The sequence below is a fragment of the Rhinopithecus bieti genome, unplaced genomic scaffold (assembly GCF_001698545.2).
Source record: "Rhinopithecus bieti isolate Rb0 unplaced genomic scaffold, ASM169854v2 scaffold_6944, whole genome shotgun sequence".
In the NCBI taxonomy this organism is placed as follows: Eukaryota; Metazoa; Chordata; class Mammalia; order Primates; family Cercopithecidae; genus Rhinopithecus; species Rhinopithecus bieti.
The window spans coordinates 177,902-197,675 of NW_016805767.1; the positions used below are offsets into that span (position 1 = coordinate 177,902).

Below are 19,774 nucleotides of genomic sequence, written 5' to 3' on the forward strand. Positions count from 1 at the left end.
AAAAAAAAAAAAAAAAAAAAAAGATGTAGAAAACATACAAGACATATGCCTTCCCGGAAAAAAATATTTGGAGAAATACTCCAGTCTCTCTAAGGATGATATTGCAAAAGGAAGCACACAAAAAAACTAGATATTATTACATACGATTTTCAAATGTGTACAATGTGAAAAAGATTCACAAAATTAAAAGACAAATGTAAAACTAGAATACTTACAAAATATAAGGCAAGATTTAAATACTCTAATTAACAGTTTCTACATAGCAATAAGAAAAAAATCTAATTTTTAATGATCAAGAACATAACCAGTAAATATAAAAGTTTCATTTTCAGCAGTAAGAAACATAAATTAAGATAACAATGCAATTCATTTATCATTGTCAAACAAACAAAGGTAAAAGTGATAAAGACCCAGTTTTAGCAAAAATATGGTGAAACAGGCATGTTTATTCACCAACAAGAGATGAAGTTACTAGAACTTCTCTGAAAGGCAATTTGGCAATATGTATAAGGCAACATTAAAATATTTGTGATTTTTAGGTAAAAATTTCACATCTGTAATTTCACATCTGCAAATTTACTTTTAAAATGATCAATTATCTGCTCAAGAATATATGTACAGGAATATTCATCACAGAGGTATTTATTTATAAGAGCAAAACTGAGGAAAGAAACTAAAAATCAAAAAATAGGGGATGTAAAAATACACTACATTCGTACAATGAAATTTTGTGCAGCCAGTTAATACACATATTAATAGACATATTTATTGGCAAGAAATATGTTTATGATAATTGGTTAAGCAACAAAAGCAGGTTACAAAATAGTATGTATGAGCCAATTTTGTGAATATATGTGTGTCTGTGTGCAAACAAAAAAATAATTGGAAAGTTGTAGGTCTGCATGTTACCTACCACTGGCTATCTTTGGATGGTGGAATTATAGGTAACTTTTTTTTTTCTCATTTTTCTTCATTGAATTTGTATGTACCAAATATTGTGATTTAAGATTTTGGAGATTTGTTTGTTCTATTTGTTTTGGTTTTGTTTTAGGCAATAGCTAAGGAAACCAGTTAAGGAAAATCAATGCATTTTTTAACTTAATCTTTGCAAAAGCCCTCTGAGGTAGGTGTTACTACAACACAGCCTCACTTTACAGATTCTCAGAGAGGTTGAGTGGACTGCCCAAGGTCACACAACTAACAGGTGGTGGAATTACTGCCTGTCAGCATAATCCTGAACAAGCTGCTTAACCAGAGACTCTGTAAATGATGATAGTAACAGTGTCAGGAAAGGCTATGTGCATCAATGAGCTAAGGGCTGTGAAAATGTTGCAGACCCGTATGTTGAATTCCAACTTTTAGGTATAAAATTCATCAAGAAAAGAATGCTGACAGACTGGATTAAGAAAATGTGGCACATATACACCATGGAATACTATGCAGCCATAAAAGGATGAGTTTGCGTCCTTTGTAGGGACATGGATGCAGCTGGAAACCATCATTCTTAGCAAACTATCACAAGAACAGAAAACCAAACACCGCATGCTCTCACTCATAGGTAGGAACTGAACAATGAGATCACTTGGACTCGGGAAGGGGAACATCACACACCAGGGCCTATCATGGGAAGGGGGGAGGGGGGAGGGATTGCATTGGGAGTTATACCTGATGTAAATGATGAGTAGATGGGTGCTGACGAGTTGACGGGTGCAGCACACCAACATGGCACAAGTATGCATATGTAACAAACCTGCACTTTATGTACATGTACCCTAGAACTTAAAGTATAATAATAAAAAAAAAGAAAAAAGAAAAAAGAAAGTGGACCACATTCCCAACGCTGGGTACAGATGGCCAGCCTCAAGTCCAGGGTGGACAGGGAGCAAGAAGTTTTACTTAAAATTGTGAAGACTGAACATTTTCCTTTTCTGAAATGGAATTGAATATAACCAGAAGAGTATATGTTATCTGAGAATGAGCAGAAGCATAATTGGGCTGGTCTGAATTTTCTTCCAGGGAAAGGGATGAATTAGCACCACAGATGAGCGGGCAGTGGGAAAAAGGAAGGAGTTGTCTCATTGCACCCTATGGTCCTGCCTGTCTCATGTGCCAGCTAAAGACCTCAAACTCCAGCAGGAGTCTCCCTTGGGGTCTGATGATAGGAATGCATATTACAAATCAAGACCCTTCAGGGAGCCCAGACATGTTTCGTTCCATTCCTTTGCTGCACCGAGGACCTGATCAGATTGTCTGGCAAGCACAGTAAATGCTATAGAAAAACAAGGGGGCATTGTTTTGTAATGGGCCCTTGTGCCTTCTATGAAGCTACTTGGTACTTCTTTACCTTTGTCTCCCTATAAGGCAGAAAACACGTCTGTGTGTACATGACCCCATCCCAGCTGTATCCGCTGAAAAGGAATCCACTGTCGGGCATTCTCCGTGCAGTGGCCCCTCTCCTCTCCTGCTCTTGCCATCCTCTGCTTAAGTAGTGGGGCACCCGGGAGTCCTGTTTACAGCTAATTAGATTAGGAGTGTATTCATCTGGAAAGATATTTGTAGTTCAATAAAGACAGTATGAAGACTCTCTCTCCTGGTTCCACAGACACAAAGGGTTCTGAGTCTCATTCCGACCTGTCTGCTCCCTTTCTCCTTAAACAACCTGAGCTTCTCTCTGAAATATCTAAACCTCAGTAGTCAGGTTCAAATCGACCTACTCAAACCACAAGAAAGACCTCAACTTAGAAAGATGTCAAAGGAAGACGAAGAGCAAATCCAAAAACACTTTCGTGCTGGTTTTGTTTTTTTTCTTTTTTTCTTTCAAGGGAAAAAACAATCGCTGCTTGAGTTGTTTGTTGAAAAGAAGAAGAGGTGGAAAGATCATTGAGGCCAGCAAGGGATGCTGCCCTCCTGCCTCTTCCCCATCTGTTCAAAATTATTTCCAAAATATTAAATGCTGCATTTCACTGAATCAGAATTGCATGATGGGCTGGGGGAGGGGGCGAGGAGAGAAAAGTGATTCTGAAATACAATTTCCCAAATGTTGATTTTGCTAGCTAAGGCTGTTGCCTATCCTATTATAAAATCTTTGCACGACCCCTGGCAGGCAGTTGTCTGTAGGGTAAGTAGACGCAGATTGAATTTCGTGCTGTGTCAAGGACAAAATGAATCCTTAATCTAGCTGCTGAAAATGCATATTCACTAGAGAGCAAAGTGGCTCCCATCTCTCAAGCTTATATGCACTTCATTTCTCCCATTGAGATGATTTTGTATATCAGGTTTGGCTACTCTTTATTAACCCACAAACAGCACAGGCAGTATCGAAGCTCTCACCCTCCTCTCACTCACCCGCCCTGCTTCCCACTCTCTGGATTTATCACTGCACATAAAGCCTCCCTTAAGCACAGAGGAAGATTTTCATGATGCATGCAAAATATGGAAATTCTATCTGAGTTACCTTCATGTCGACTCCAGAAATATCTAAGCATTATTGTGCTTTCTTATTATATTTTAAGATGAAGAAAAGCTATTGTTTAGTAAAACTGGACAAAATTACATCTTCTGCTCCTCAGCCATCTTGCAGGCTAGTGGATTAAAGATGCTAGGTAATGAGGAGAGAAACCTCAATCCTAGTTACTTCTCATTGATTCTGTCAGAAAGAGAGTTGTGTTCACCGTGGTGAATTCTGCTCTCCAGCAGCAATCAGGCCACAAGAGACAGAATGTTCTTCCGTTTCCTTTCCCTGTTCATGAACAGACCAGACGGGCCGTTCTTGAATTCTGATCAACTCGACGCCCTTCTCTCCCTACTCAAGGTGAGAATCTGGGTCTCTCACCTGCCAGCCATGTAGGGTGCACTCCCAGGCTCATTGTTCTGAAAACATCCACCATCTTGGCCCTGCTGTCTTCTGAGAGAAGTAAAAAGCCAAAAACCAGTTGTTATGAAAACTACAAGAGGAAATTATTTTAAACTCCATACTTCTGAAAAGCATTTATAATTACTCAGCCCACATACCTGCTCTGCCAGTACATGAAATACTTCTGTATCAGGAGGCAGTGTGAGTCTGTCAATGCCTGTGCTATCCAGCCTGCTGCTGCAACTAGAGGACAATCTCTTGCCCCCTGGTTAATTATGTCTGTCACCTGCTTCACTCTCCCCCACATTCCTTAGCCATCAAATGGAGCTCATGAAATTACTCATCACAGGGGAAACACCTAGAATCTCAAGTTCATTGGGATATGGAAAGAGAAAATTCCATCATTTAAAAATAATGTTGGGTGGTTGGAATTAATTGTCATACACTGTTCATTTTTTTTTTTCAACTAATTCCTTCCATGCAATTCCTTAGGAAGAGTAGGCAGAGATTATCCAGCCCAGCTCTAGTCAAACATCTAAGGGGCAAGACTGGATTCTACATGATTTCCTAGGGAAATCATACAGAATTTCCACTCAAGGAAATGGTCTGGAGTTTGGGCAGAGTGATGAGCTAAACCACAATTCCTGGAGGAATATAAGGAAGAGCATGCATGAAGTACAAAGTCCAAAGATTCCAGAGGCAGAAATTGAGGATAGCATCGCTAAGCCTGACTGCTAAAGAGCTCAAAGGAAAGCGGAGCAGAAAGCAGCAAAGAGGTCATGATCTCATGTTGGTAACATATATTTCAGAGCCAACAAGAATGAGTAGATGAATCAGCTCTTCTTAACAGTGCAGGATATGGGCTCAACTGTGGTCACAGAGTCCCAGATTTGGTGACTTAAGATGAAAGTGTTTCCTTTTATGTAGTAATCCAGAGGGAAGCAGTCCAGGGCTGGGGGAAAGTTAGATCATCCTCAACATGCAGCTTCCATCCTGGGGTCTGTGGTAGCTGCCCCTAATCCTGCCACCTGTCACCTGGAGGGAAGAAAAAAGACCAAGTGAAGGTACATACATCCCTTGGGAGAAGTTGGCACGATGGTGGTAAATATCACTTCTTTCTCACATCCCATTGTCCAGAACTTAGTCATATGGCCACACCAGGCTGCAACAGAGACTAAGAATTGCAGTCTGTGGCTGGGCAGCCCTATGCCCAACTATCACTGTTCTATTATTAAAAACAGAGAAATAGATAAAGGTGGATTACTGGGGCTCTGGAGGTGAAAAGCACCGGCTCAGCTTCAAAAAATGTAAAGTCTAGCTGGGAAGAGAAATAAGCTCACCCTAATTAATAATAATAATAATATAAAGCAAATATTACCATGTGCTTACCAAATGCCAAGTATCCTATTTAGCATTATCTTATTTAATACTTGCAATGGTATGAATGTTGGTGTCCCCCAAAATTCATATGTTGGAACTAATACCCACTGTTAGTATGACGAGGTGGGGCCAATGAGAAGGGATTAAGTCATCAGAGCTTCATTCTAATGGCTGGGATTGGTGCTCTTGTAAAAGAACTCCCTTGCCCCCATGTGAGAATGCAGCAACAAGGCACCATTTACGAAGCAGAGGCCTTCACCAGACCCAAATTTGGCAACACCTTGATCTTGAACTTCCCAGTCTCCGGAACTGTGAACAATAAATTTCTGTTGTTTATAAATTACACTATAAGGTATCTTGCTATAGCAGAATATGGACTGAGAAAATATAGCAGAATATGGACTATAGCAGGAAATGGACTAAGACAATACTGAAATGACTCTATTATTATATGTATTTTATAGATAAAGAAACTGAGACTTAGCAAGTTTAGCTAACTGACAAAAGGTTAAACATGGAGCCCAGATACAAACTGAGTCTGTTGGATCTATAGTAGAGGTCAGAAAACTATGGCTGTTGGGCCAGACGCTGCCCTCCCTGTTTTTGTAAACTAAGTTTCACTGGAACACGGCGATGCCCGTTCATTTACATATTGTCTATGACAAAAGCAGAACTGAGCAATCATGACAGAGAGAAAGAGAAACCTCAGAGGTTGGACTCTTGGACTGGCAGAGGGTCAAAGAGGAAATGCTCTACTTTTTCCCTGAAAATGACTTATTTCACTGAAGTTGAATGTGCATCGAATAAGCATTGTACCAGACCAAACGGCCTGCAAACCTGAAATATTTATTGTCTAGTCCTTTATAGAAACAGTTTGCCAGCCCCTGCCCTAGTGCTAGAGGGTTAGGTGCAATCAGCTAGGCATGCACAAGCTACCATGAGACCTAGAAGAGGACACCTAAGAGAGAAAGGCCAGGGCAGGTGAGGAAGGCTCTGAGAGGAAGTCCAGATGTAGCCAACTCTTGGCTGTTGATTAGCAACTAAGCAGTCAAGACAGTGGAGCTGGAGGAAGAGCTTGTGGAGAGACCTGGAGGTCTGAGGGGGTAGGGGTAGGTTCAGGGGGACCCAGGTTGTTGAGGGGGGTAGGAGAGGAGGGCTGTCAGGAGAGGTTGGGGACATGGAGATTCCTTGTGGTGGAGGATGACATTGAATAGCTACAGAAGCCTGCAGATTAGGGTTTCCCTACGTGGCCAGTCATTGCAATCATGTAGGGCACTTATTCAAAATGAGATTCTAGGGCCCCACCACAAACCTACCCAATCAGGATCTGTACTTCAAAGAAGCTCCCTATGAGACTCTGGGAAACACTACTGAAGATGTAGGAAGACAGTGAGGAGGCAGGGCCCCTGGCCAGAGGTTGCTGCAGTCACCCGGGGCCAGCAGATGTGTATGCCCAGAGGGGTGGAATGGCAAGGTTTTGGGACAGCCTCTTGGTTTAAAGTGAAAGAGAAGAGAGAAAGAAAAAGAGATCATCATTTATGATCACAGTCATGGGGAACAAGAGCCCAGGTCAGTCCTGGTGAGCAGGTGGCCCCAGTGAGGTCTTCTCCACTTTCCCCTCTGTAACTTGACCTTGGACTTCCGGTATCAAATTCCAGTTATTACCCCCCAAAAAGGAAAACTACCCACATCCCAGACAAATTGCAGTCTGGCTGTTTTAGAAATGACTAAGCTTTTACAGAATCAAAGGTATTAGAAGAGTCAGCTTCGAGGATGTGTACCTCTTCGTGCTCATTTCTGGCCCTTGGAGGAATTTTTTTTTCCTGTTTGTTTCGATGGCCTTAGAAAAGAATTGATTTGTGGTTATCTCTGTATATGAGGAGGATATTTTATACTCTTGTTTTCTTGCTTTTATGAATCTAAAAAAAGTTACTCAATCACCCTGGGAGGGAAAAAAAACAATGGAAGGAAGGGAATTCAGTAGAAAGAGTTTAACTGTAGAATGCGTTCTCATTTGGTATGCGGCAGTGGGAGAAATGCATCCCTCGACTCATTCATTGAATAAATAAATCATAGGGTTAGAGCTTAAGTAATAAATAATAGAAAAGGAAAGGAAAGAAACTAAGAGGAGCTGACAAGGTAAAATAAATAAATAAAAGAGCTACATTCAAGCAAAATGATGAAACATGGAGTATTATTTGCCATTTTGTCCTCTTTGTATTTACGTGTCATATTTTGCTAGAATTTTTTATTTGATTGTTTATTCACTGCCCCCATAAGCTTTTGGACTGGCAGAAGGTCAAAGAGGAAACACTCTACTTTTTCCCTGAAAATGACTTATTTCACTGAAGTTGAATGTGCGTCAAATAAGCATCGTACCAGGTGCTGAGCAGTTATTGCTACTGGTCTGCTGGTGTGTAGTACATTTTAAGTCACTAAATTGGGGGGTTACCTGTTACATGAAAATGTATAACTGTAATGCTTGGTGTTTGCTGGTCTCCTTTGGACATGACATGATGAGTTTAGCCCTGGGGCTTTGCACGCGGTGTTAGCAATGCTGGAACTATTTCCCCCTGGCCCCTCTGTGCTTGATTCTCTCTTCCTAGCCTTCCAGGACTCACACATTAGATAAGACTTCCTTCAAGATTCCTTTCTTGAAAGCCCCAGATGTGGGACAGATGTCCCTTCTGTATGCTGGCACAGTACTCTGGACTGCCCTTAATACGACTAACAACCAACTTTTATTGAGCTCTTACAAGTCTAAACGTCATGCATAGATTATCTTTTTTAATTCTCTCAACCACCCAATGAGATCGGTACTATTATTAAGTTATTTTTATTGGTAATGAAACTGAAGCACAGAAGGGTTAAGGAAAGAGTTCTAGGTTACCCAGCTGGAAAGTGTTTATTGTCTGTGCCTCTCTAGAACGGTGAGTCCCATGAAGAAGGAGCCCACGGCTGCCTTGGGATGATGTCCAACAAAGTGCCCAGCACAGTCTGGTGCCTGATGTTTCTCCCTCTCCCCCTCCCCTTCCCCTTCCCCCTCTCTCCATCCCGCTTTTCCTCTGTGTGCCTCTGTGTGTGTAATGAATCATAGGGCCACAGGGACTTTCCCTCAATATGAGACTCATCTCACTGCAGGGGAGATTATATGGTTTACAAATCAAATGCACAGAGTTAAATTACTTTCTTGAAGTTGTCTATATTAAAGCCTTAGTTTATGAGAACTGTGCTACCTAATCTAGTTAAGCCTGAGATGACAGAGGCAGAAACCAGATGATGTATCCTCTCTCTATTCTCCCAGAACTTCATCTGCCAGGCCCCACTAGAAGACAGACCTCCAAAGCAGTGGTGTGTGCCATCTCCCTGGGGGCCTTTCCCCGGGGTATGTCAGGCCAGACAGGCCCTGGGTGCAGAAGAGTAGGGTGTGTGTGGGTTTCTGTGTAGGGTCACATATGGTTTCCGTATTTGTCCCCAAAATATTCATTCTGCACTCTTCATAAATTAGACACGGCCTCCATACAAGAGAAAGAGAGAAGGAAAAGATGGCGGCAGCTCTCAAATCATCTGTGCACTTCAGAACTTTTCACCCAAAGCACTATCTGGGAGACTACCCCCTAAACAGGCAACCAGGAAGCCTCATGTTCAAGGACTATCTAGCCCAGCTTGGCCCATTTTGTCATTTTATGGGATTTGGCAGCTTGGGGGCAAAGCAAGGAACAGATACAAGTGGGCTATGGGAAGCCCCTCCCTTTCATGTTTCACTAGAACCTGGGCTCAAATCCCAGCCCTGCTATTTACCAGATCTATGACCTGGGCAAGTCATCCAGACCCACTCTGAGTTCAGACCAGAGCAGTCCTGGGCCCTGTGCTGCCCTGCATAAGGGATTCTTTTAACAACAGAAAACACAGAAATCCTCCAGGGGCCTGAATCAACAAGGGAAGGAGCCCTTCATAAGAGGCATCCTCCCAGAGACTCTCACTGGGTTAAGGGTTGGTCATTTAATTTGCTGCTGTTTGTCTGAGGTGTGAGTACTTGTTTTTTATTAGAGGGAATATCCAATCTGATACATGTTAGTTGCTCTAAAGTGTTTGTAGAAGGGAGAGAGGGAGGAGAGGAGGGAGGAAGGCTGCCTCATAGAGTTGTGTCATTGAATTGAACAATTTGTGCAAGTTTCCTGTCTCAGTGCCTGGCACATAAGGGGAACCCAGAATTAGTTCCCTTCCCCACTCTGGCTTAATGCACGTTATCTAGGAAACAGCACATCCAAGCATCGTGAATAGGTAGACATTTATTTATAGGACAGATTCATGTAGCAGAGGCTACAGAAATGGGAGGCAGGAAAGTGTGTGTGAGGGCCAAGGAAGGCTCTGAAAGTTGCATAATGTGGTGTTCCCACAAGAAAGGCACTAAGGTGATGGGAGGGGTGGGGACCTGAGCAGATGGGAGGCGGTGTGGTGGCACGGTGGGACTGAGAGGCAGAAAGCAGGAAGAACCCTACTTACCTTCTGCAGGCGCCACTGCAGGACAGATGGAGGAGGAGCCGAGAAGCCAACTAGCGGAACAGGGAGACCCATGGTCCCAACGCTAAGCAGGTAGCCCTTGTCTCTGATTCCCAGGCCTTGAAACTCTCCAGCATTATTAAAAATACCAACCCAAGAGCTATTTTCTTTTTTTGGTAAAGTAACAATCCCCCATCTGCTTTGAGACTTTAATTCTGGGGAATGGATAAAACAATGCTTATTTAACTGGTGATGACATTTTCATCTTTTCCAACAGTGGTTACTTAGATTCCTCCACGTGACTTTGTACTGTTTGAAAATAATCAATTCAGGCCGGGCGCGGTGGCTCAAGCCTGTAATCCCAGCACTTTGGGAGGCCGAGACGGGCGGATCACGAGGTCAGGAGATCGAGACCATCCTGGCTAACACAGTGAAACCCCGTCTCTACTAAAAATACAAAAACTAGCCGGGCGAAGTGGCGGGCGCCTGTAGTCCCAGCTACTCGGGAGGCTGAGGCAGGAGAATGGCGTAAACCCGGGAGGCGGAGCTTGCAGTGAGCTGAGATCCGGACACTGCACTCCAGCCTGGGCGACAGAGCGAGACTCCGTCTCAAAAAAAAAAAAAAAAAAAAAAAAAAAAAAAAAAAAAAAGAAAATAATCAATTCAGGTCTAATGCAGGTACGTGTAATAGAAAAGGGAATATACTGTGCAGATTGTCCACAGCAGTGCAGGATGGAGACAGCCCAAACGTAAACAGTGAAGGAAAGGCACTGAGGATACTGCCTGCTTTGCTGGAAGACTGGCAGAATCAGATGAATGAGGGATTGGTGTCATTACTCTCTTTCTCCCATGCAACAAAGCTTTAAGAACATCAATTGCTTGCTGAAGTTAGGGCTTAAAATATTACCCAATTCAAATTATTGTATTTACTAAATATCCATCAAAAATGGGAACCAGTGGGCTTTGTCGATGCATGGAAATACACACACACCTACCCACACAGGGAAACGTTAAATGAAAATATTACACAAAATAGTATACACGTGCCAACTATGCCATAAAAATAAATATCTATCATTGATAAAGGTCAGAAGAAATTTTGAAGCAATGCAGTAGTGATCTAACACTCACTAGGTTGCTCATGCTCTTTAAGTTTGGAAAATTTTTCTTGGTAAATATTCAGTCTTTTTCACATATGTACATTTAAGGTACATTTAAAACGAGTTTCCTAAGAACATAAATGCTCAAGAGGAATAAGCAGGAGTTGATGAGGAAAATCTTAATTTGCATTCCTCCTGCCTCAAATGCCTGAAATATCTTGGATATAATGTTGCATGAATAAAGCTTTTAGTGTTTAATGTGGTAGGACTTAAACATTCTCTTTTTGCTAGGGTCTATAAAACATTTGCTATTAAGAGCCACTGCTTTTCATTTTTATCTACCAAATTTACTAAGGAAAAAAATATGACAGGCTTCTATTGGTCTGCTCAAACCTTTTCTATTATCTGGCAAATAAATGTCACTCCTCTTAAACCTGGGACAGTTCACTTGGAAAGGGACACTAGGTGGTCTGCCCTAAACGTGATACTTCACATAGTAGGGCTCTGACTTGTCAACCTGCTTCCAACTGTCTTTTGGTCTTCCCCCCAGTCTTGCTGAAGTAAATAAGGTGAGATTTCTATAGCCATTGGAGATACTGAAATTGAAATACATCTTCCCCAAGTTTGCACACTAATGACAGTAAAACCTTGGCTTAACATCAGAAGTGAAGTCTAAAACATTCAACCAGGAAAGCACAGGCTTGCTATATTTTGAGGTTAATCGAATGACCAGGATAAACCTATGCAGCTGGTCTGCCTGGGCCTTCCAGGGCTCCCGCTGAGGAATGCAATCTTACCCTGGCCCCAGTTGTGATTCAGCACCAGCCACGGTCCACTCCAGCTGAGATCCTGGTGGGGATGATTCCAAGGCTGACTACGGTTTCCGAGATATCAGCAAGGATTCCAGGAATCTCCCAGGTAGCTGAGCCCCATTTCTTCAGATTGATCCAGAGAGAACTGAGCTTGGAGAACGTTAGGAATATGGAGATCCCACTTCCCAAGACAGGATTGCCTGCCATTTTCCCACCTACCCTACCCCTCCTCTCAACATCCCCTCTTCTGCCACTGAAAACAAGAACTTCATCACCCACCCCTTACTGAGAATGAGGGCTACAGGGGGTACGGAACCTATTTCCAGTGGTGTCAGAGCCAATCATGGAGTTTTCTTGATTTGTGTTTCTTCTTTGTATTTATAGAGCTAGACATAGAAGACAGATCACCTGATTTCTAGAGCAAAGCCCTTTCTCTACTTTGCTGGCACACTTCAGAATTATTTACCCCTCCCTTAGTGTGCCAGGCTGCAGAGGGTATACCTAGTTCTTGTCTAACTCCTTCCTATGAAAGGGAGAGCAGACCCAGTCAGAATCAGAAACCTAGTTCCTCATCCAGTTTCCCAAGTCTGGAGTTGCCATTGCACAGATGACAGAGAAAAAGGTGAGGGAGTGGGGTGGAAAAGAACTATCATTCTTGTACATTTCAACGTGTTTTGCAGGTTACTGACTCAACACAGCTCATAAATTCTGCCTGCATCTCACAAGCCACTTGCTTACTCACTATCTCTGCTTAACATATCTTGTGAGTTTCATCCATTCTATTTGTTTTTCTTGTCTTGTCTGGCAGAATTGAATATTCTCAAATCCTACAGTAAATACACATTGTAAGCAGAAAGATGTAGGGAAAAATAAGATAAAACACAGAGAAAAGTTTTGCTTTATAGTGGCAGGAGAAATAGAAACCCAAACAGAGAATAACTGAGTCACAGTAACGGTGGAGTTTTGAGCAGAAAATGGTGGGTGCTGAATGCTAAGGGGTGACAAAGTACCGGTCACTGAGACTGCATGGTCCTCCGAGATTTACTGGGAGCTTTCTTTCCATGGGGTTGTTTCTGGTTCTTTAAAGAAGATAAATCATCATTAATACAAGTGCATCCCAGGACGCCATACTTCCTGACCATCTCCTCCCTCTTCCAGCCCCAACTGTGCTGGAAATCACACTTAGGATAAGAATAAGGATGGAGGTTTCATGGCATGTGTGGAAGGAGGAGGCAATTGAAGAAGGAGGAGCAGAGGAAGCTCAGAAACCCACAGAAAATATACAGGATATCATGGGATGACTGATGCTTTTGAACACATTTGTTTGTTCTAAGAATTATTTTGAAAGTAAACATAGTAAACGGGTTCATGTCTTAGCCCTTTGAATAACAAAAGCAACAAGCATATTGTCCAATTCAAGCCACGTATTAGTTTCCTTGGCTGCCATATAAAAGTTCCACAAGCTGGGTGGCTGGAAGCACCATAAATGGATTGCCCCAGAATTCTTGAGGCTAGAAGTCTGAGATCAAGATGTCAGCAGGGTTAGTTCCTTCTTGGCAGTCTGTGAAAACATTTATTCCATGCCTCTCTTCCAGCTTCTGGTGACAGCTGGCAATCTTTGCCATTAACTGGATTGCAGAAGCATTATTCAAATCTCTGCCTCCACCGTTGCGTGGCCTTCCCCCCGTGTCTTCGTTTCTGTCTCTTCCTCCTGTTTTATAAGCACTGGTCATAGGGGGCCCACCTTATTCCAGTATGACCTCTTCTTAACTAGTTACATCTGCAACAACTACAAACAAGGTCACATTCTGAGGTGGGAGGTGGGGTTAAGACTTCAACACATCTTTTTGAGAAACATAACTCAACCCATAACAGTCCACAATTAAGAAATATAAATTTGCATTTTATTTATTTTAAGTTCTCATTCTCTATCTCTCTGAAAGTAGGAGGATTGAGTTTTTCCCAGTTTAAAGATTTGTGGTAGATTTCACGTATAAACTGTTCTATACACGACACAAACTGTTAACCATGGTTATGTCACTAGAGTTATCTCTTAGGGGAAGGTGATGGGGGGCTTTTATTTCCGCATTGTAAGTGATTATAATGTTTGCATTTCTAAAACAAACCCATGTACTACCTTGCAATAAGAAAGAACAGTAAAGACATATTTTCAAGGGGTTAATGGTTTTTCTTTCCCTCACAGCCTCTAGCATCAGAGTCTCCTTAGGAGAGGGATCTTCATGGATGAGGAAAAAAACAGGAGGTCAGGGGCATGTGCCATTTGGAAAATTGTGCTAAAACTACAGTTGTTTTGACGTGCTTGTCTTTAGATATACTTTAATTTATTTTAAATTTTAAAATAGCATTAAAGGAGGACTCAAGATTTTCACGTTTACCCAAAGGGAACATGGGTTTTCAATATTGAGAAATACAGAGGCTTCTTGCAGCCACTCATGGAGGCTTCCTGTCAGTGAAGGCAAAAAAGGAATATTGGCTTTTAAAGGTTTTATCCAAAGGAAGATGCCCAGATAAAATACAAGATACTCTGTCAAATCTGAATTTAGGATAAACAACAAATTTTTCAAGTAGAAGTATATTCCAACCATTGCATGAGACATACTAATCCAAAAAATTATTCCTTGTTTGCCTGAAATTCAAACTTAACTGGGCATCTGTTATTATTTATGTATGTATTTATCTATTTTTGAGACAGAGTCTTACTCTGTTGCCTAGGCTGGAGTACAGTGGCATGATCATGGCTCACTGCAGCCTTGACATCCTGGGCTCAAGCAATACTCCTGTCTCAGCCTCCCATGAAGCTGGGACCACAGGCAAATGCCATCATACCTAGCTAATTTGTTATTTTTTGTAGAAACCAATTTTACCTATGTTGCCCAGGCTGGTTTCAAACTCCTAGGCTCAAGCAATCCTCCCAAAGTGCTGGGATTACTGGCACAAGCCACAGCACCTGGCTGGCACCCTTTATTTTTATTTGCTAAATCTGGCAGCCCTGTTCCAAACATACCAATTTAGATAAGCTTTTCTAAAATTAGACCACAGGAGAGATTAGTCCCAGAAGTCACTCATAAAAGGAAAATACTAGGTTGTAGCTCATCACATTTTCTTTGCTGATTTTGCACAAGCCATAGAAATGTGGTTCAAATGAATCCTATTTTTGTCAACACTTTGTATCAGGAGTTCTTGACAAATTGTGCAGGAGTTGCAGGGGGTCCGTGAGCCTCCTGAAATCACAGGCCAGGTTAAATATATGTGCATTTTTGTGGGGAAAGGAACCACAATTAGATTCTCAAAAATGTCTGAGACCTCCAGGAAGGTCAGAGGGCACCACCTTAATGCCTTAAGGCCATAACTTTGAACCCAGGGAAGGCATTTTTTTCTGAGGGATTGGGCATTATTTTTCAGATTAATTACTTTTCAGATGATTGACTTTCTGATGGCCTAAACTGCAAAATGGAGAAAATCTCAGAAAATGTAAGAATGGGAAGCTCGGTCTGCTGAAGCATCCCTCCCAAGTGTTTGAGATGCCAAATGTCCTGCATGTTTCGCAAGAGCTGAGTAGAAGACAGGTCAAGGGTAGTGCTGATCATTGTGACTTCCCTGATGAAGCTGAAGGTTAGAGACATCTGCCTTGAATACCAAAAGCCCTTAAAAAGAGAGAGTGAGAGTGGGAGGCAGACAGACAGAGAGCAATGCTCAGGCCGTGAATTTTCTTACTACCTTTAGGAAATAAATGACCATTTTGATAATTGCTACTTTATTGTTTTCCTTAGAACTCTTTCATCAATCTACCAACAGCCCTTACCGATGAGCTCGACTGGCCCCAACTCTCTGGTGTTACAGGATTTCTGGACTCCACTGTTGGGTAAGTGTCTTTGCGTGCCCTCAGACATTTCAATACATCCGTGTAAAGAAAGAACAAGAGATGGGAGTTGCTCCCAAGATGTTGAAATGAGAATTATTAGGAACTGCTTCTAGAACATGAACTTGAATTCATCCACCATACAGTAGGATGTAATGCAAATTGCATTTTAGCAGTGCTGGCAAGAAAAGCATATTGCTGCCATGGGCAGGGTGGGGGTGGAGTTCCATAGTTTCCTTCTGATGGAATATACTGAACACATCACTGAAATTTTCTGATTCAAGGAAAAACAAAGTTTACTTGATTATTTGTTCTCAGAAATTAGTATTTATAAAGATAATGGCTGAAGCTAATTGGCACTTTCAAGGTCCTAGAATCATCCTGGCTTTAATGCCCCCGATTTGTAGGTAGAGACCAGGCCTGGTGAGTTTGAGTGACACACAAACCCAATTCACTACATATGCCTTGGTGTTAAGGCCTGAGGTCTGCTTCCCAGAGCCCACACTTGGCAGGGACACCTGTGATGCTGGTGAAACTTGGCAAGTGTCCCTAACATGGTAGAAAGTCACAGATATCAGTGTACAGCCATCCCAGCCTGAACACACTAGATCTTGTCTGATCTCTGGAAGGTAAGCAGGGCCTGGTTAGTATTTGAATGGTAGAATGTCACAAATATGAGAAGTAATTTCTCTCCAAACATCCCCTAAACATTTATGACAGTTAATAAGCACAAGGAAGATGGCAAATGAATGGCTTCCATGTGTAAAAAAGAAGAAAGGGTAGAGCTTTGATTTTAAGTCTAAAGGCAGGACAGAACCAGCTAGGAAGCCCCTCTTTGACTCAGGCAACAACGCCAGAAGGCTGGAAAGCACCATGAGATAAGCCATGAGAACTGGGAGGAGGGCAACTGTACATGGGGCATGATTTACCCAAATCTATAAGGAACAGGAACGCCTCCAAGGGACAGACATTAATTATTTTAACAAGCAATTATTCTGATGAACAAAGGACATCGCATGCCATGAATAATTTATTTGATGATTTTTACTCATCCGCTTTAAAAATATTTCTTAAATACTTACCACCTAACCAGGCACATATGTTACAGGTGTTCATTTAAAGGTAAATAAGGCTTGTCCCATCTTTGTAGTCAATTGCAATTAAGGCAGATGAGACAAGTGAACAAATAATGGTAATGCAAGGGAGATATAGCAATGACAGGCCTCCCACAGAGCCATGGGGCTCTGAGGAAAAAGAGTTCATGGAAGTGATCAACAGTCACTTCCTTTGGGGGGTAACGCACGGGAGACTGGGGTGATAAAAGGGGTATAGAAGAAATTAGGAAGATAACCAACCTTCAGGAAAACGTACTCATATTGACATAGAAATAACCTGTGAATATAGGGAAAGCCAAGGAGATGTGTTTTCCAGTGTAGTTACACCTTTTTCAAACTTAATCATGTTTTTTTTTAAAGGCTAGTCCTTGTCATTAGTGTAAAAATACTAAAATGCTTACTAATAGGGATAGTAGGAAGTAACCTTTGGGAAGTAAGAAGTCACTATATGCCAAGCATTTACTGAGTGTTGTATAGATATTCTCTCATTTAACCTCCTTGTGAGGTAGGGGGTATTAGTCTCTAAATTTGCGGTTGAGAGATCCAAGAGCAAACAGACAGAATGAGAATCTTGACCAAGGTTCCTCAGCCAAGAGTGGTAGGGTCTGTTTTCACAGAACCTTATGTTATATCGTAACAAAGACATGTTCTTGCCTCCCATAATTTGGGGAGTAAGAATGCTTCTAGCCCACAACTCCCAAACTTTGTGTTGTTTTTATTCTTTGTGTGGGAACATGGCTCACTCTAACCATTGTCCCTCTGTGGGAGAACATAGCTACGGGATGGAGAAATGACTAAGAACCAAAGAAGTCCTCCCCACGTGGAGGTGTGACCTGCCCTGTTTCAGTGACCCATCATATGCCTCCTTAGGGTCCCCATAAGCCCAGACATCTGGAACCTCCTGAGCCCCAGCCTCAGTCCCCTCTTCCCTCTGCTATAGCCTCTGTTGTCTTTACCTGGAACACATCCAGAGATAACCAAGCCAAAACAGGTTTATGGAAGAGAGAACCTTGGTCATCCCCCGGATGTCAACATCAGAAAAGAAAAAAATAGATATGTTTAAGTGCCCTCCACCCAGTCTAGTCATCTCTCAATAAAAGTATCTGGAATTTTCTCTCAATCAAGGCTTTTATGACAATAACAAAAAGAGTTATATATGAACAATGAACACAGTTTACTGTGCCTTTAATGAAAGCTTAAATTTTTACATATTGACTCTATAAATCTCAACTACCTTTTGGCCCCATGAAGTTGCCATAAAAGAAATACCAATCTGATATTTAAAATTAATTTCCAAGTAGTTTAAATCTTTACTGGAGTCACTCAAGGAATGAAAGAGGAATCCACTCACCATGCCCAGCAAACAGATAAAAATATGTTTCCTCATTTCTTTCCACTTACAGCTCACCCACACCAGTAGTTGCCCTGCATTTCCTAAATCTAAACTTCCCCGAAACTTGACCCACACTTAGCTCCTGCTCCCAGACTCTTTTCAGTTGTTTTTAGTTTCTGTTGGGAGGTAAGAGGGAAAGCTCCCTCTTCCTTTCTGCATCTGTTCTGTCCTCCCACCAGGGGTTTACTCCATTATCAATGTAAAATCCCACTAGGTCTCCAATCTTGCAGAAGTTTCTATTCATCATCCTGATCAGTGCCCAGCAGGCAAACAGGATCTTCCATCAAGCATGATAATGGGGTAAGGGGAAGAGGAAAAGTTGAGAGTCTTCAGACATGAATGATTTCTAACTCGTAAGCATTATGCGGAGAAATTCTGACGCCATCTCACAAAGTAAGTGATCATCTAGGTATGGCTTATATGAAAATCATCTCTATCCTGAGCTAGTCTTTATTGACCTAGTACCTTTTTGTATGCAGTTCTCTATTACTGATTACAAAAAACGCATAGTCTGCTGAAGCAACTTCCTTAGTGTTGACTCTAAGTCCTGCCCTTACCTGTTGTATTTCAACGAGGCACACACTATAGCTGATTGTTCACCTCCCCTGCAGGAACTTTTCTTTCTTTGTGTTTGTGGGACCCCAAGCTCCCTAGCTGTTCCTCTCAGAATGCTCTTTTTACTAGCTGTTTCTGTGTACTGTGCCTGTGTTTGCTGCCACTCAGCTGGAGTGGAGAAGAATATACCAACTCCTTTTGATGGACGGGGAAATTCTCTGTTTGGAATCTGAGTTGCAATGGATTCCCCCATTAAACAGAAACAGAGGCAGCATGACACCGCATGCGTAGGATCGCCATTCGCTGTGTCCCTCCCAGCAGTAGTTACAGCTAAACTATCCATATACCATTGTATAAATTATACCCGCACATAATCTGTGCTAGGCCAATCTCCTTATTAAAGAAATAAATAGTTATAAAGTATATAAAATATCAAAGAGATTAGCATATGATGGAGGTCCTCGTCTTGTGGAATCAGGAAAATGAAAAGAACGTTGACCCAGAAGCAGCACTTCTGAGAGGTGTATACAGCTCCCATGGGCATTTTGGGCACATGTCCCTTGAATCCAAATATTTATCCACAGAATTAGTGGATTTCTCTATTCAACTGGATCTCCAGAATGTGCTTGCTACCATCATGATCAGCCTCCTGCTATGGGTATCAATAGCGTTCTTGGAAAATGTACCTTGTGAAAGCATCAGGAGAGAAAATGGCTCCTTCCCTTTCATTCTTTGTTTATGCTCTTTGTCCTCTCAAAATTTATTATCCCCTTCATGAGACAACTTTAATTGAAATTATGTGCATGCATTACTGACAAACATAACCTCTTAGTTTTACAAACGTTTAGTTCTTTCAGTTGAGTTGATGTTAACAAAACCTGTTTTCTTGACTCTTCGGCTTCAGAAAATTTAATAAGTGATATCCCTTAAAAAAAAAAAAATGGATCCAGTTTCAGCTTTCTACTTATGGCTAGCCAATTTTCCCAGCACCATTTATTAAATAGGGAATCCTTTCCCCATTTCTTGTTTCTCTCAGGTTTGTCAAAGATCAGATGGCTGTAGATGTATGGTATTATTTCTGAGGGCTCTGTTCTGTTCCATTGGTCTATATCTCTGTTTTGGTACCAGTACCATGCTGTTTTGGTTACTGTAGCCTTGTAGTATAGTTTGAAGTCAGGTAGCT

The 19,774-nt window shown here is 41.8% G+C and overlaps 1 protein-coding gene across 2 annotated transcripts in view; it reads left to right on the forward strand.

Annotated features, from left to right (window-relative positions):
• The window catches only part of AOAH (acyloxyacyl hydrolase), a 206,613-nt gene that overhangs the window by 111,176 nt on the left and 75,663 nt on the right, over positions 1–19,774 (forward strand). For both annotated transcript variants that reach the window (XM_017873700.1, XM_017873701.1), the window contains exon 12: positions 15,440–15,531. In XM_017873700.1, the coding sequence (XP_017729189.1) occupies positions 15,440–15,531 (92 nt within the window). The remainder of the gene's footprint in view (positions 1–15,439; positions 15,532–19,774) is intronic.